General features: G+C 41.2%; 1 protein-coding gene across 1 annotated transcript; it reads right to left on the bottom strand.

Annotated features, from left to right (window-relative positions):
- Nucleotides 1–1,266: 1,266 nt before the first annotated feature.
- On the bottom strand, nucleotides 1,267–18,514 carry LOC121589223. Its single transcript, XM_041907962.1, has 3 exons — nucleotides 18,330–18,514; nucleotides 17,675–17,936; nucleotides 1,267–7,408 (listed from the first exon to the last, which is right to left on the bottom strand). The coding sequence occupies exon 3, from the start codon at nucleotides 7,198–7,200 to the stop codon at nucleotides 3,262–3,264; it is 3,939 nt and encodes a 1,312-aa protein (XP_041763896.1). The 5' UTR covers nucleotides 7,201–7,408; nucleotides 17,675–17,936; nucleotides 18,330–18,514; the 3' UTR covers nucleotides 1,267–3,261.
- Between the last annotated feature and the right edge of the window lie 376 nt (nucleotides 18,515–18,890).

The following is an 18,890-nucleotide window of genomic DNA, read 5'->3' as shown; positions in this document are numbered from 1 at the left end:
TCGTGAAACAATTGAGGATACAGGCACTTCTGAAAACAACTGAGGATACAGACAAACAATATTTTCCACTAAAAGCTTGTTATGACATGAACGAAGAGTAATTGTTGAAGAATAATATCTTGTATTTAAATAATATTTAATTTAAAATGTTTTAACTTTATTATTTAATTAATTGTATCTCCCACCTGAAATGAAATCTTCTTTTCATCATTTTCATAAATCAACTGCCATGTTACATTGAAGTTAGCCCGTTGAACAAAACAGAACAATCGTTTAATGGAAATAAATATGTTTTTAACTAATTTACACAATTAACAATTTGAATCCCGCTAGAATGTGCTTTTAGAGTGGCTGTCCCCCAGACATATTGCAACACTAAAATGGCTAATTGTAAATATGAAAAACTGGCCCGATCTTGCAAGCGGTTGAAATAACTGTACTGTTAACAAATTGATATGGGTTGCACTTCCGGAGGAGTCCTGCATATAGCAATGTGCAAACACTACCGAAAAGTATGTTCCCTTGCCTTGGGCGAAAAGCTAACCATGCCAGACAGACCTGCTATTGACACAAACTATGGGGCGCATAATAGCGGAGCAGTAACAGCAAGTTCAGTGTTTACCTATCGACTCCCTTGTTCGTAACCAGTTCGTTCCCTTTAACCGGAAGCGATTTCGATGACATGCCATGAATATGTTCTCCGCGTTGCAACGACCATAGCTTCGCCTTTGACTACAGCTAGTACGTATTGGTAGTGATTTCATTAGAGAGTATGTTGCTGGCTCTTATTGGGCAAGCGTTGGGGAGTCAGCTACGGCTCATTCCCCCATTTATTTTAATCGGGAGGTGATGGATAATCTAAATGCAGCAGGTGCTGGAGGATCTATTTATTTATTCTGTAGCCTATGGTGCCGCGAATAGAACGGGACCACCACATCATCCTTGTCTCTAAATGAAACACTTTGACTATCTAAAATAGGATACAGATACGCTTCACAAATAATGCACCGGTTGCATTTCCCACTTACTGGATACATAATTGAGATGAAAGGTGATCACATGGAAAATAACATTGAAACGATTATAGCACACAGCATGTTGTGAAAATGTTGCAAAAATGATTTTGTTGTGTAACATAGTTTAAAAAAAAATCATTTGACTTAACTACTTCAAATACAAACCCATACAATTTTACGAGTTGTGGTTTCTCACTTTGAGTTTACCCCTAGAAATATATCAAAAAGAAATTAACGAATTGTATCAAGATTCATGTAAGATATTTTATTTTTCCATGTTTGTTTACTCCCCTCGCTGAATGGGAAGGTGGGAAGATTCAATTTTTTGCTTGATTTTTGCTTTTTGTAGGTAGTACAATAAACTGATCTTTCCTCTTTAGAGGAACTAATATTTATCTAAGTTACATCAGAATTTATTTTTCTTTTCTTATGTGTATATTTATACAACTAGACTTTATCAGTTCCAATAGAGCATCGTTGATAATATCTAGGAAATAAAAATTTCTAATATTTTTTACTGTGTGTTTGGAAATGCTCTCCGCTTGTTTGTTTTCAATCCTAACAATCCAATCAGCGATCGTTATGTAACGATACATTTTATATTTGTTATACAGGACAGCACATGCTTTTTAACCCATGAAACACAGTGTTCGTATGACTCTCTGTGTTATTAGTGAAAAAAATGAAACTAATTAAACAGTTTCATTTGAGTTACCGTTCACACATCTAGCTTACTTCCGCAACGAATAAGTTTGAGCGCAGTCTTAGATAGAGGCTTAAAATATTGCACATTCATGAATAGGATGTTTGCTGCTAACGCAACGACTTCTAACGCCTGTGATTGAAATCACTACCTGCAGAACGCTTAATCTGTAACCTCCACGAAGATGGAGTGCGTTGTGAATACCTAAGTAAAGTAAAAAGCTCTCAAGATTAGTTTTGATATTTCTGCGACGTTGCCTTACTGTTCCTACAAGAGTAGTATTCTCACATTCTTCTAAGACTAAACTTAAATCATGGAAGATTTTGGTGTTGCTGACAGACATGTGCTTACTTGTCGACAAGGACAACGTTTTATCTTTGTTGTTTGTCAATTCAATGTTAAAAACTAGAGTAGTTTGGAGACAGAGTCAGAGGTACATAATTCCAATTTCTTCATTTTTGTATGCTTATATTGCTAGATCGTTGTAATGAGACTCACAGTTCACTAAAATGTACAATTTTTTGCATGCTTACTTGAATGTTTTCTACAATTAGGAACCACGCAAAGTTAACGTAAAAAAAAATTGTAATCAAAATAACCTAGCAAACATTAAAATCAAATGATTTTTTTAATTTTTCTGATCCAATTTAAATCAAAGCTTATTTATATTCCTCCTTATTCCTGCACTTTGTAGATCAACATGAGCTTGGATTTTTACCTTCAGCTAAAATTCGAAATCGAATCAAATATCAATTTATGGAAATAGTTTGTCTATTCAATCAAACTGTTTTCGAAATCGATTTTACTACAAATATGTTATGATTCACGAGTGCCTTACATTTTCATTGCATTCTAGTATTCAATGTACATATATATTCATATCACTGGGCACTTAAGTATAGTGATGATCTCCCTAACGCAACGATTAAGAAGAAAAGAAATTATTTTCCCCTTTTTTCTAATTGTAGCTACCCATATCCACATTAACCCAAGCTAAAGCAACCTTTACGTCATTTCTTACAATGTAAATGAAGGTTTGTGATTACGTTATCGTTTTTTAATTGAGTTTATCTCATATATCGGGATTATCAATGAAAGGTTTTAATAATAAATTACGATACGAGATACGCAATGTTTTGGTACATTCCCCCGGATATTCTGCTCCTTGCCCATAAGGAAGCTCGGAGATTAATTGTTTGATAAATTCATTTATTTGAGATTAAGATTACACAGTCGTTTTGTAGGCACCGCACTTAATTAACGGCCGTTTAATCATGCCATTACTTTAAGCATGGTAGCTTCTGTTACTCTGTATGCTATGGAGTGAATTCAAGAGTAGATAAGTTTATCTCCTAACCCTTCAAAGAAAGTAGCAAAGCTCTATTCAATCTATTAAAAGCTATAAGTATACTCGCCATTCATTCTATTAACGTAGTGAATAGTCCGAATATATAGAAGTAGTTAAAATAAAACGAGATCATTGTGACAACAGACCTATGGTTCGGTGTTTAGAAGGCAACGGTGTTTCACTCCATCTATTGATCACGAAAACGAGTCCGGCGTGCATCGATTGTTATTGGCTGGGATAGTTGATCGTGTTTCTGAAGCTGAGCTGTGAAATGATCCTCCGTTGCCAGAATTCGGTGTCGTCCTGTCGTGCTGTGATAGAGGTGATGGAATGTTGGTGGTAACTGGTGGCGAACAAGCGGATATAGGAGATTCGGATCTAGACGCTGATACTCGACCACCACCGCCACTACCACATCCACTTGCAGCTGCAGCAGTCCCATCACCCGATAATTGTGTAGCGATGCCATTTAACGGGTGCGGTAGAAGGTGAGAAAATTGAGACAACGCAGGGAAACCGGCGAGGCCCCCAAGAGGAGGGAACAGGAAGGGATTGGTTGCACCCGATTGGAAACTGCGCTGGGTACTTGATCCATTTAGAAAATGATCAGAGTAAGCGGAACCACCCGAAGCGAGTGCATGATTCTTGAATGCTGCTTCCAAGTTCATAGGGAATTTTTGGGAATCGGCATACAGACGGGCCAAAAATTCAGCTGGTAGAGCTGATCCGGGGAAAGTTGCTGCCCCAGTATACTGTTGCTGTTGATGCTTTTCCATCGGTAAAACTGTTTCATTACTATCAGCTGTGGTTGAAAGAAGTTTTCGATGAAGGTTTAAATTTGAAGCGTGGCGGTCACGGCTACGCTTTGAAGGAAAAGCCGCGTTACATCCATCAATATTGCACTTATGAAGCAATTTTAGGTGTACATTTTGGTAGTGAGTCTTCACAGCGAAATGGTTTTGGAAAAGTTTGCCGCAAGCTGAGCATTTCTTTGGGTTGTCCTTGTCTAATGGAACGTCGGGATCACTGAAACAGTTTCCTTCCTCGCAGTAATCCACGTTGTCGTCCGAATCTTCTAGCTCGTGATCCTGGCAAGTCGGTGGAGAAGGACTGCGTGACCTAGCCGGGCTCGGAGGCGCTGCATTCATCAAGTAGCTTAGCGGGGGGAACTGCGGTCCGCCCAGAAGCCCTGCAGCTCGTTGAATCATAATATCATTCAAAGGACCATGCGAAAGATTTTCAAGCCTCCGTAGTGTGTTAGCCGAATCAAAGTTGTCACCTGCACTTTTCTTACTGTCTGCCGAGCCCGGGCGTTGGCGATCGTTTTCGGAAACTTCTTGCTTTGGGCGTATTAATGAAAGCGGATTTTCTAGCAACTCAGACGATGGTCGAACATCAATCGAGTACTTACTCTGGAATTTTTCATTCGCGTTAACATCAGGACTGGAACGAGATTGTTTTTTGGAAAGATCTAACGACAAATCGGTGGCTTCCGATGCGGATTGTTCTTGAAGTCCTTCCTCCGTAGGTTCCGCTTTAACACGAACCGTTTCATTGGGCACTACCTTTTTTTCTCCATCCCCTGAGGGCCTTCGATCGGAGACTAATGAATCATCTTTTTCAATTTCGTTAGCATTGCTCTCCTTACCTTCTTTATCGCAATCTCCATTTTGCAGAGAAGGTGAAACCACTGTTGAATCCTGCTCGGTTGGCGATTCTGAACTTGGCGATACTGTTTGTTCCGACCTCAATAAAGCTACAGGTTGATCATCGTCGATTGATTCTATCTTAATTTTTTTCACCAGTGGAATCGATGTTTCACATGCTTCTTCTTCGGTTCGCGCTGCTGGCTCTTTCTCCTCATTGTCTTCGTTGTTTGACAACCGAGACAAAGGAACCACGGCACATTTGGTGGGATTAAGACTCTTGCGTTTGCGTTTATTGCTTGAAAGGAATGCATTAACATCATCACGAGTTACTTCACCGTTGCTATCGCCGTTATTGCTAGCAATGTCATCAGCATCCGTAGAGGGTCTGTTGTGGCGTTTCGACAGGCTGAAGTCTTGTGGCTCCTCCTCACCTCGTTCCGAAAATCCATCCTCATCGTCTTCATGTCGGCCAAATGACTTCACGTCTTCTGACTCTGAGCTTAGTGACATGTCGAATTGGTGCCCTTCGACATCGTCATCTACATCGTTACCATCAATGACGATTCCATTGCGATCATCATCATCGTCTTCGTCTTCATCGCCGTCTTCGTCGTCCAGTCGACTTCCTGAACTGTTTAGATGTGGTGCTCCCGACGACGCCCCCGAAGAAGAGCCCATGTATCGATCAGGTGTATCACTATGGGGGCTGCTGCGGTACCGATAGTTCTCGGGGCTCAGGGAAACGCGTGCACTTTCACGATTATGCTTTTCGGCTGCCACTTGCGCATGATGATGTTCGGCAGCGAGCCGTCTATGCATGCTGGCCTCCATATTTGCCTTGAACTCTAATGCCGAGAGCGATGGATGCCCTCGTAGGTGTTCCCCGGGTGGAATAAGAGGGAACGCGGGACCGAACGGGTGTAACGGGCTAAGACCATTCGGAAGTGGCATACCCGCTGTGGAAAGGAGAATAGGATGAGGTTGGGCACTGCGACCGTCATGTGGTGATATTTTGCGACGAAGGTGCGGAGAATGTAGCTTTGGGTTAGGATTGGCACTATGCCGGTTCCGGGAACGACGCGAACTGAACATCATACTGCAACCTTCAACAGTGCATTTGTGCATCTCTCGCAGGTGTACAGCCGAGAAATGGATCTTTAGGGCACCCTTATCACAGAAGGTCTTGAAGCAGACATTGCATTGAACGCGTTTCTTTCCTGTCGCTGGGTTGACGTACTGTGTACCAAGGTTGGGCGGGATTGCACCCCATTGCCGCTTGCTGCTTGGAGACGAAGGAGGCTTCTTAAGCTGACCTCCAGACGATGGTGGTAGATGGTGCATGCGAGACATTGCTGCACCAGGTTGCAAAGGTGGTTGCTGGAGGCGACGATTTGCAGCCGCTGCTGCAGCTGCCAAGTCACGGCTCAGATTTAGAACATTTTCTCGTTCACGATCACGCTGTTCCTGATGATGGTGTGCTGCTGACGACTCTCTTTCCCCGTCTCCGGCCCGATGATCTCGTACGATTCCCGATTCATTCGAAGTGCTGTTGTCCAAAGAGTTTTTGTGTTGCTCATGCGAGCTTGCTTTATGCGGCAGTTTGTGGTGTGAGTGAGGTGATTTACTACGAGTTGACTCGCGGGCGGCTGAAGCAGCCAGCAGGTTTGGAAATGACTGAGCGACGAAGCTAGCTGCCAAAGGGTTGCCCGAGACAGCTGCGGCCATTGCGGCGGCTGAGTGGTTGAGCGAGTTTGCCAACGACATGGCCACTGACGATGGTGGTGGTGGAGGTGGTAAGGGAAAGGGTAAACCATGGCCACTCATCGACAGATTCATGAAGTTGGCCGCAGCTGCAGCATGCTCACGAGATACTGCCGCCTGCGCATCCAAGGAGGTCTGTGAGTTACGTCGTTTGACCGTGTTGGCAGCGTATGCGGCTGCGGCTGCTGCTTGTTGCTGATTAAAATGATGCTGAGCAACAGCTGCTTCGGGGCTTAGCCTCGGTGGTGGCAGACCTGCCGCCGTGAATCCACTTAGACTGGCAGCAGCAGCCGAAAGTTTGCGGAAATCAAAGGGCTGCATCGATTGAAGCCGATTGAGTGGATGTGCAGATAGTTCCGTAACGGAAGGCATGCTGTTGTTGCTGTTCCCGCTGTTGCTAGTGCTGGCACTAGTGGGAGTAGAGTTGTCACGAGAATTACGATCACTGTTACCGTTGGTTGCCGGCTTGGACGATGTGTGACTGGAGCTTGTCAAGGCGCTGGCGCCACTGTTGCTCATATTCGCATTAATACTGCTCGGAGAAGTCGATGGGCTCTTGAAAAATCCGCTCATGTGGTTTGGAGTAAGTCCGACCGTAAACTTCTGGTGCATTTGAGCATTGAGTTGCAGCTGTGAGTTCAGTTGCAGAGAGCTCAAATGCATATTTATCGGATGGGCAGCAATACCTGGTGAAGACAGTCGTCTGCTGGGCGACATAACCATTTGGGTAACTTGATGTGTAGTGGTCCGCAGCCCGTACGTATTCCTGTGCGTAAATCTGCCTGCGTTTCACAGCGAATGGCCAAACTCGACGGTACGTTACGATTGCACGCCGTAGCGCGTACTCACTAAATGTGTTGCAGTGTGTGATGGTGCCGTTTTCATCGTGTGGAGAGTATATCACGATTATTTTATGCTGAGTAATAACAATCTGCAATGGAAAATGAGAAGAACAAAGATTGTTAGGTACATCATGCCACAAACCAGTTTCTTCTAAAACCCATATCTAGCTCCTCTCCTACATAGTTTACGCTTAAAACCATATCCATCTCTCGGTAATCGCTTCTAGAACCTAAATAATCGATCCTGGGTAGGATGAGTTGCAGCTTTCTCGTCTAACGACTGTTTGTGTGTGCGGGACGCACCCTTCTCATTCTTTGGTATGGGGTCAGATTAATTGTTTTCACTAATCAAATGTTTGATTTTCTCAATCCCCTTCACCTATTCCGATTCCCCTTCCCAGTTCTCTTGGGCGCGGCGGAGGGATTTACAACGCTTCTAAACATTGGACCCGAGGCTTGTCAAATGTCAGTTGCAGGAGGTTGATGGTTTGTTTATTGTTTCATCCGTTCAGAAATTTTGCCTTTCAAAAAGAAACAGGCGCCCATCAATAGTGTTGTTGGGTCAGGGGAATAAAAGGGGACATACCTTTAAAACGATAGGGCGGTAGGAAGATGGACCATAAACGAAAAACACTATACCCCTTTTACTTGTCAGCCGTTTTTTCTACCTTTTACGTTCAAGACCTCAAGCATGTTATGGTAAGGATGACGACGCTGTAACATCCAAAAGCGCACATGTCAAGAGACAAGAAGCGGCCAGTCGGAAAGTATAGCATAGGGTTTTATAGATTTTATAACGTAAGTGCTCGTATTGCATTCACAATTCAGATAAGAAATCTTATGTTTTCTTCCACTAAACCAGATGCAGCGTGAATGGAGTTAGAGAGCTTCCTATTTGAAGGGTAGCTGCTAATGTGATTTAGCTGTCACTGGAGATATTATAAGGTTTCGATTGCTTTTATTGCTTTTATCCGTTTCAGTGTCGCCAAAGTTTCATTCAGATGAAAGATAAAACGGTGAAACGAGATCAAAATGTGCTTAACTGAGCATCAACGCAAAGTTATGCGCAAAAAATCACTTTTGCATAAAGTATACTCTAGCTGATTATAGCATGGGCATGTAGAGAACCAACATAAACTAACTCTCCTTTCATTTATCTGTTGTATATAAGTTAGGCACAGTTATTTGCTTGTTCTATTATTGTAGACTTTAGTAAAAATTGACAAAACCGTTGGCCCGCTTTATATAGCCTAAAATGGTTTTTTAAATATATATTTAATGTAAAAATCTGCACAGTCATGTCGCCATTTTAAAGGCTTATTTTACTAAATTATTCTAATACTAAGCAAAATAAAAAATACGAAAGTCTATTGTTAACAAATGTGGCAAACATTTCAAAAAATGTGTCTAATTGTTTAACAATCTTATACATATATCGTTAAGTGTGTGATGAATAGGAGTACAATTTCAAAATCTGCTTGTTGCTAACTATCAAGTGAAGGAGATATACTCTAGCTCATGAAATAACTAGACAGGTAAAGCTTAAGTTCATTTTTAAAGAAAAGAGTAGAAATTTCTTAATTTCATAATTGTTAAATAAAAATTTGTTAATTTCCAAATGATCATCGGTCACCGGTAACGAACTACAAGTGTGAGGTTTGGTCGATCAGGTTTGGTTGAAACGAGAAATTTTATTTCAGATAATGGGTAATGATGATATACCCGGCACGACGGAATCTATGGAGTTAATCGAAGCAAGTACGTTCAGTAAAGATCAAGTGTTGGTTCGTAGTGGTTGTAGAGTTGAGTAGATTAATGGCAACAGGAGAAATGTCGCTTGTCGATTACAGCTACGACATGCACAAACTGAGTACCACCATCATTAGTATTGACGTATTGATGCTGCCAGCACTGGAAAAGACAACGACAGTGACAGTTCCTGTTTAATGGAAACTCACAACGTAGATAGTACAGACAAGGGCACGAAGCGGAGGCAGTTGCAACGTAATGCTATGCAGTTTTTGTAACTATACATCAACGCATGCGCGTTTGTCTGCATGCATCGACGGGTGGTCGTCCGCAACAGTGGACGGCATCATCTTAGTCGCTGTATGTGTGCCTTTCAATTATTTTAAGATTAACCTTCACTTCTACAGCCGCTATAGCAAGACTGCTCGAGCGCTGTGCTGGATATATGCCTCGATATTTGACAGACCCAGGCAAAGAAACGGCGAGGAATGTCATTTAACGAGTAAATCATTTTCTTTCGTCAATCGATCTGCTGTTTCTTTCAAAGATCATTGGCCGGAAGAGTGGATGCGTCATCCAGCATGATCCAACCGGGTGTGTGACAGCCTCAATAAATGCTCTTCACAGCCCACCACACCACTGCTGGCAAAATTGAATAAAACATTGGATTAAACAGGCTGTACTGTGAACGTTCACTACGTCGGGGCAGCTATAAATAAAAATGATGTGGCTTGACCACTTCGTCTACTGTTGATCGCAGTCCCAGTCTTCCTAACAACATTGTGTAAGGTAGTTATTGTAGCGAGGATTGAGCACGTTAACCAAAAAATTATTAGCCTGCTAGCTAAGGACCCTAGCGTGCGTAAGCGCTAATAGCCCGATTGCCGTAAGGATACATCACACATTGAGTCATACTGGAAATGCATGGGATCGTCCTAAGATCCCTTGTCTCATTGCTTTTTGTTGATGTGATCGTTCGATTTCATTGTGGCTGTCCGTTTCATAAATTGATATGAATAACTAATACTCCATAAGCACAAGCCGATTCAAACCTGTTTGTTGGATGTAGTTGTGTAGATATTACAGGTCACCAGTGGTCTCACAAATACCGCTATATGTTTAACATTGACCAAGAGTACAAGATCATTACGTCGCGATATGATCGATCAACAACGTAGAACAGTGACGTTCATTTTCGCACGCTTGTAAATTAATAAAATGCGGAAAATCTTTTGCCGTTCTCGTATTCTCACACCTATGGTTTTTATCCAGGATTGAGTTGAAATCTATAGGTAATTCACATGAGAGCGATAGAAGTACGAGTATAAGGAAATACATTAAATGTATTCATGGCAGTGACCTATACAAATCAAATCAGTTGGTGGATTTCTGAACTATCAATTTCATTGGAATGTTGCTGAAACTTATATCGATTCTTATGGTCGTGTTTCGTCAGGAGTGGAGAGAATAACAACGCAACATGCATGACACTTTTTAGGCTTACACTTAACATCTTGAATCAAACACGAACAAATGTTGATAAAACTTCTTTTCATAACCAAATGACAGCCATTTTCTGTACGACAAACTTTAGCAAGTGTTAAACACCAATGGCATTGTGCGACAGCTTCATGTTTTTTACACAATATGCTTCGCCAAACAACATGGTTGTGCTATTTGTGTGAAATTAATGTACCGAAAAGTTTGGTTGAAATTCAACCCCTATTTTAATAATTGGAAATTAGCCAGACCTTTCGGAGACATAAGCAAAGCAATGCTTTATGTTTTTTTTTATATTTGAAGGCGCAATTTTTTCGTTTTATTTGACAAAACAATGGTAAATTGGGTCGTCTTGTTTCTACCCTTCGGAATAAAAGCAAGATATCAGTACTTTGAACGTCACTTTCAATTGTTGTTTTTGCTTAGCTGTATTTTCGACAGAACGGTGGATAAATGGAAAAGCACTTTAAATGTTTTGTTTGTGTTTTTCTACTTTTATTTAGTCTATACTAGCATTTGGAGATATAGAGTCTATTTGTTGTGGTGTTTCGTGTCCATTCCATCGACATAGCGATCGCATAGCATATTCATTGCAGATGTTTTTTGTCAAAAAAGAAACACTCATTTTCAAATAAAAACCATGAATCGAGCGATTCTGGTGACGGAACCTTTTTGCTTGAGTCTAAGACTAAGGATGACGTTATCTGTACCCCCTAATTAAGTGTCATTCCTTGTCATAAATCAGGGCAGCGGCACAACACGGACTCCTGCTAGGAAACAAATGTCTTCCAGCGCAGTGGAGGAAGATTAGTTTTTGATAATTTCATCCACATTTTAATGCTTCAGACCAACCTCTACAAAATATCAAGCTTAACAGACCTTCTCCAAGATCGGGTTATCGATTTATCTCCGAGCAACTCTCGAAAACAACCTTCAGCTCGAATAACGACCCCTACAAAATTAAGCACAATTACATCGATTTATCGAAAGAGGGGAAAATGATGTTTCCTTCCGGTTGTAATGGAAGCGTAAGAGCTTGTCTTTTTTGTTCATTATTTCGTTTTGTTTTACGCATTGTACCCCGTTCGCCTTGGCAACGGTTAACATTGTAAATAGTAATACAAGCATATAAAACCGAACATTCAAGACACTTGCGCAATATGAAAAAACTCTTAAATGTGACAGAATGTCATTTTCCTAAGAACAAACCGTTCAGCAATCCGATCATCTCAAAGATGCCTAGGTAGAAGATTGTAGTTTAATGTGTCTTCTAAATAAAATGTGTAAAGCAAAACGATGGGATCAGACGGATTTGATGACAGCGCACATTCGGCGCGTATGGTATGCACGCATCAATTAATTTACCCGTGTCTCAAAAAAGCAACCGGCCTTTTGACGAAAATGAGGGACAAATCAATCATTTGTCATTAGTGAAATCTGCTCAGGGGGTAAAGGAAGTTGGGGCAAAGTACTGACGGCTGTTTTTTTAGCACCACACAAAAAGGTAGATCGCGATGCGGTAATGTCGCGACAGCATCATAGTACGATCGGTGTAAAGTCGACGGATGGTTAGATGTTCAGGGATTCCATACGTTTCATATCCAAAAAGGATTGGCTGTCGAATCACCGCGCTGGGGCCATGCCATAGTGTTTTTGAGAGCGAATTTATTCTGAAGCGGTACATGCATGAGGTCCCAAATGTTATAAAGTTGCACCAATCTACCATCAACGAAGACGACAGTTACTCTGTAAGTCCGCTATGTGGTAATGAAAAACTAACTGCCAAATAATAAAAAAGCGTAGTTCAAAAGTGCTTTCCGTCCAGGTATGGTGATTTACTCTTCAACTCAATTCTAAATCGGCATTTAAAATAAAACAGATTGCGTGTACAACTGGACCGCGGTAATGTTGATGGTGATTAACTCACACGACAACTCGATGAAGATTTTCATGGGTAGTCCCTTTTTACCAAACTTAATTAATTAAAATACTGTTTCAAATTATGTATTTTGTGGCAGCTTCTTATTTTCGTAAAAAAAAGCAATGATTACTTCGTACGATTTTTTCAACTTATGTACGATTTTATTTAATGAAATATATAGTTTTGGAACTGATTTCAATTTTTTTCTTTCACAAAACGTGTGACGAAATGGGGTTTATGAAAGACTTGCTCATTGATAACCTGCGTACATTGAGTGTTTACTTTCCTTTCTATACATGGTCGACACTGGCACTTGTACCCCCACTATCTTGTCACACCCAGTGCTTATTGGCGTTCTTTGTCACGAAAGCGAACTACGATCGCCATGACGAACGCTGATGATTAATGTTCTGATCACTAAGTTTTTGACATTCGTACTTCGACATACGCCATCATCTGGCATGTGTCCGCTGGATAAAAGATGAATCTGAACGGTGTGCTCTTCAATGTCCGACAAACTCCTTGTAACCTTGAATTTAATTTAAGACAACCAACCGTCCAACCGTCGGCGTCGAAACTTCGTGCAGATACGCGCCTAGCAAAGAGAATATCAAACTGTCAAAATAGACGATGGATCTTTTAATCAAAACCAAAGTGGGGTCAGCTTAATGTGGTGTAGCTTTAGAGGGTTTGATGTTTGGAAGCCTTTGTATTTGTATTTGGTTTGTGCAGTTCTAAATCCAAGTGTTATTATTTTCATTCGTTTTTCTCAAATTCATAAACCCGAGTTGAATGAGTAACTGCTGGCATCATTCCATTGCTTGGCCGGAATGATCGGAAGATCGCACACTCTTTTGTCTTAATTATTTGATAAATTATCTAATCGTCATGCTTGGACAACTAATCAAGCGCTTGTTTTGTCTTCACAAGAAAATGACTACGTTAGGAGCAGAACCATACGAATCCGTGATTAATCTCTCCATCCGACCGTGAAGGCGTCTTGGTAGGCGGTATGCCGCATTATATTGTTATTTCACTTTTCTTCTTCATCACATTCTTTTCCACCTCAGAGTAGAACTTCATTCTTTGGAATGACAAATTAAAATTTACGATTTTTCATCTCCCCAATCTTTCTCATTTGAGAGATTGTAAATACCCTTCGGATAGGGCGATTCGAAAAACTTCAATCTTTCGTGATGTGTTCCGGGAAAAAATTTGCAACGCCAATATAGGAAGGATCGGTTGATCATTGCCGCGACGATGCATTGGTCTTGTGAAGTTGTAAATTACTGGATCTCTTGCGTCTCTCTTTTAAGACGGAAGGCGACAGATTTTTACAGTTCTTTTCCGCAAGACATACCCCAGCGTGTATGGTACTGCATGAAGATTATATTCCGAGGACAGCAGACGACCAAAGCCTATGTGGTTGTGGCCCATAAAGCGATAATCATTGTGCGGTTCTGTGCCGCGGCAAACCCCCGAAGAGTTCTAAATAGGGGTCGAATTTTAAATCAAACTCTTATGAATGTTCAGAAGATTGCGAGAAAAGTAAGACTAGGCAGGTTGCTACAATGTCCTGGTTTGGGGCTAAAAGGGGCTAAAACAGTGGCCGTTGCGCTTCAAGTCCCGAAGAGAAGCAAATGAAGCATGGTGACCGAGCAATAAAAACATAAAACTCTCGGCTCCCGACGGACGGCTGGTCAACTGTAAATTAAAAATTCCTGCCACTTGTATCAGGCGCGTCTGACCAGCAGAAGAATGATCCCTCTCACAAAACGAGGCAAAGGTGAACAGTCGGCGGAAAAGAAGGAGACCAGGCACCAGGTTTACGATTGGTGACCAATAATAAGTTTTATTTCAACCTTCCCGCTGTTAGGAGTCAACCGCATCAACGCTACGGTTGACATAGCACAAGAACACAATCATGTTCAAGACAACTCCAAAGACTGAAAGATAACTCTCTACGAACAGACGGATGGCAATGATGATGATGAATCGTTCATTTTGCGGTCAGCGGCCACCAAAAAGCCCGAAAGTGTCGTAAATGGCTTAAAATAAGGCAGCACCAACAAGATGCAGGGAATGTGCAATTGAAAGAGTGTGTTGGGTGTAAGGGTGGTAGTGATTTGAGATGGAGGAAAAGAGGATGATCGACAGACTCACGGCGATCGGTGTCCTGTCGCTTGCGACGGATGTGATTTTGGGCGTTGATCCATAAAAAAGCGAAGAGAGCTCGTCGCATCTCGCATCGTATCGGTCCGCTGAAAGCCTTTACAATTAGAACCCGTCAAGATTGTCTTCGCACGTTGGATACGAGGATTCCGGAATGAAAAAATTTGGATCGAAACACGAAGAAGAAAAATCGCGTCGCGTCATCGTACAAACGTGCCCCATCATCCTAACGAACATCGGACGGCCGCTGTTCAATAAAATATTAATAACCCTTTGGATCGTCATCGTTCTCGCCATTGGCATTGCAGCACATTGAGGCATGCTGTAATAAAATCTGACATAAAACGGTGACATTTTCACACTGAACTTTTTCAATAGTCGAACAGAGATCGGCCCAGAATATTTTTTTTTTTACATTATAAGTGTATCCACTAACCTACTATTTTTTCGTAATAGCCGTCAGTAAAACCGGACCGCGCGTTAGTACTGAGGCTCTTCTTACTACAAATAAACAAAATGTTACAAAATGTACACGAATGCGGTAATACCTTAGTGCGTCGTCTGAGCAGCTTAATTACTTCTGTATCCATCTTTAACGTGTCCCCGTGGACGGCTAGCTTATTCTGCGTTCGAATCCACTCTCCGTTCGACGTTAGCGTTGTTAAAAGGCCAAGCTTTCTTCAAGGTCGTTGAGAGCAATTGTCAATAGGCATTATCTGATGATCGCATTTCTTTCACATTTGCTTTAAGGTGCTCGTAGCAATTTTGATGTATTATTTTTTTTTACTGATTAAGTTATGGCGTTTAAGACACTGTTACCTGACTGTCTTGTGAGTCTTTTTGTGCAGTAAGTTGCCCAAAATGTTCTAGTTTTTTTTTAAATATATTGAGAGTTTGTATGAACTCACGAGTGTATCTGTTAAAACACGATTTGAAACTAATACTTTAATAAGTAATCCGATTATCACCCTTTAAGCTCTTGGTGTGTTCGTCGAATTCTCGTACTCATATCTTACGTACATGAGTTGTGTATCAATATACAGTATAGATGAATATAGTGTGAGGTGACGATCGTTTAAATGCGGGATGACAGTTCACGATTTAAACGAGTGACATTTTCACTTATTCCACCACACCACTCGTTCCCCAAGAGTCTATGTTCCGTCAGTTTCTATTTCCTTCATCTGCTCTGCTTTGGTCTGTTCGTCTGTTTCAACGTGCTTCGTCAATTCTAAATCTGATTGAACCATAGCCGATTCGTTCCGTTTGACGCTAACCATAACAAATCAATGTGTAATAACAATAACAAATCAAACCAAGATTCAGATGGATCAGTTTGGTCCGCGTTGCCGGGCAAGCATCCCGCTGTGGGTTGACAGCATACCTAGCTGCTGACGGTGACCTGATCTAGAAGCTCTTTTTGTCGCTATGTTCCTACAAAATCTACCGTATAGGAAAGTGGAAAAAAGAAGATGGATGAAAACGCAAACGAGTAAACAACGCAGATTCACCAGAAACCACATTTTGGTGACAAAAGAAAATAACCTTGCGTCATCTGGAAAACATTGGTTTGCGTTAGCTGGTATCTTTACGGAAATTCTATTTCCTTTGTCTCCCGGTGAGAAGAGTTATTTCTGTCACAAGTCTGTCTATATTTGATTTATTTTCTTTTAATGTACATATATTGAAAGCTACATAACGATTTGAGTGTACTAAAATGTGAACAAACAACACAAGATGGCTTTCAAACATATTTACAACTAATGTACCAGATAAGTTTATGTAGGTGACTATGTATGGTATGCAAAGTTATTGCTAAAGATTGACAGTAATAAAACAGAACAGTAGCATATTTCATTTCAAATTTTGCGATAACATGCCTTTTTGAAGTATTTTATAATGTCTATGTGACAAGGTCATTCTTTCTATTCCAGGCAACGATGTGTGACGTAAATCAATAGCACTGTGCGTTAATGGCTCAAAAACGATAGTGTGAAAACTGGTAGATTTTTTTTATTCCCATCTCTTGTGCAGCACGGCGAATCTCATTGTGACAACTTGTTGTGCAGTGACACCAGAAAGTGGTATTGGCGTTGACTACCAGCGCTTGTACGGTTGATCACTTTTGACACTCTTCAAGCGATAAGACTCGTTTGCAGGTTTATAAATGATCACGACAAAGAAGACGGCGATGATGATGATGATGATGAAGACGCGGTCACTGCCTCTTACCCCGGCGGCGATGGCGGTATTGCCGTTTGACAGCATGTCAGTGTCGCAGTCAATGTTGTTGTTTTTTTATACAAATAGCACGCGGCCTAGCCTCTTCGATAAGGCTTTAGTCGGCGTTTTAGTGACTGCGTCCGGCGCTTATCGTCAAATGGAATTGACTCCAGTTGCTGTGCATGTTAATTGCACAGATTGCAAGAATAATCTTCTTATGTTGCCATTTCAATCACAACTATTGGATGATCTATTCGACTTTTTTTGAAATAATATTTGTCGAGGCCAAACAAAAGAAAGTAACACGCTACAACACATCCTCCAACTGTTAACATACAATGGGTGTGCCAGCTGAAGCTGGCGCCATCGCAATGAGCATCTAGTTTCCAGTATCTTCTAGAATTCGATCGTTTGGGACCTTGTGACACCGGACGACGTGTTCTGTTTTCTTCAGTCACTTTGTAGTCCGATCTGAGTTCCCTCCTACGATGCCCTCGATGTTGATCCGGACGAACTCGATGACACATTATCAGTAGCTCAGCCGCCGACTTGATCTACACTCATAGGATGCGCCAAGAAGCCGCAAAAAATGCATTTGCTTTGCGATACGTCAATCAAAAACTTGACACTTGCAGTGAACACACAATCGTATAATGTGGTCTTCCTCAATGTTATTCCCCCTAACTTACATGACCTGTACACTAGACTATCACAATGCAATCACTCACAAGGCACACTACTTGAACAAATATTTAAGGACACTTGAGAAAACACCAATTTACAAACTTACCTAATTTTTTAAACAAGTCCGGTTACACTCACAGTTTTATTTCCACTGTAATGTAGTTAGCCATTATTTGTGGCAGGTAATCTGGGAGACCGCGCAGTTTTTTTATTGTGCCATGTTCTAGTTGGTTTTCCCTGCGGTATAATGATCACTGCTTGTATATAGTTGTACGTAAATTGATGACACACTGCTACTATCACATCCTTCAACACATACACTTTTTAGTATTTCCCGTTCTCCCTTTACTTATCAAAGTGACACCTTGCTGTTACAAAGAAGAATGCTTTAATTCTCAAACTGAAGAGAATTGTTGATGGATCGAAACGCTTAAATCACTTCTAGAATGGATCACGCCAAAGCCGTTTAGCACGCAATTTTTTTTTCTTTGCATGAACAAAATATGCACGATTCCACTTACGGTACCATATTCATCGCAGGTTTGTCACACATTTGATACGCCTTTGAAGTAACCCATCCGTTTACTTCCGCATTCATTTCAACTTTGGTTCACTTCACTTTATCAAAGGTGCTCCGAAAGTATGTAACAAGCAATGAATTCGGAATTTGAATATTAGTTTTCAAACTTATTTTCAATGTTACTGAGGGCAATCGATCGCACAAAGATAGTTGTCTACTCGGAAGAAACTGAACAAATTACCAGCTGCACACTTTAACTATTCACACTTCACTCTCCTCAAATTGCGATTATTTTCTTTACATTATCACAAGTCTTCATTAAACCGTCCTGCAAAATTCCCTTTATTAGGGACAGGGACACACACTAACTCAAGTAAATACCTCAGCCAAGAGAGGCAGAGTCCGACGGTCTCACTCGCTTGATGGACTTCGAATAAATGGCAATGTATTGTTAGAAAGTGTAAGGTGCGCTCAACATAAGCAACATACCTAGAAACTTGTTTTTCGTGTAGCGCAACATGATGATTTTTAACGCACAAGAAAGAAAACGCAGTAGCTTCATTATATTGCTATTTCACTCACAGTCACCCCCTACATGTAGCATCCATCCCCTTGCATCCAGTAACAAGCTTTGCCGAAGAATACCGAGCAGAGCCGATCGCTGACTGTGCATGTATTGGTTTGGCGAGTCAGGTGAAGCTTGGTTTTCAAGTGCGTAACAAAACGTGTGCTAAGCAGAGAACGAGCAATAACCAGAGAGGCTACATTTGTTATGTGGATTATGTAGCATCACCTCCCCTCT

This window comes from Anopheles merus, chromosome 2R, assembly GCF_017562075.2.
Source record: "Anopheles merus strain MAF chromosome 2R, AmerM5.1, whole genome shotgun sequence".
Taxonomy (NCBI): domain Eukaryota; kingdom Metazoa; phylum Arthropoda; class Insecta; order Diptera; family Culicidae; genus Anopheles; species Anopheles merus.
The sequence above is the reverse complement of the archived record's forward strand: the minus strand, read 5'-3'. Positions and strand labels throughout refer to the sequence as shown.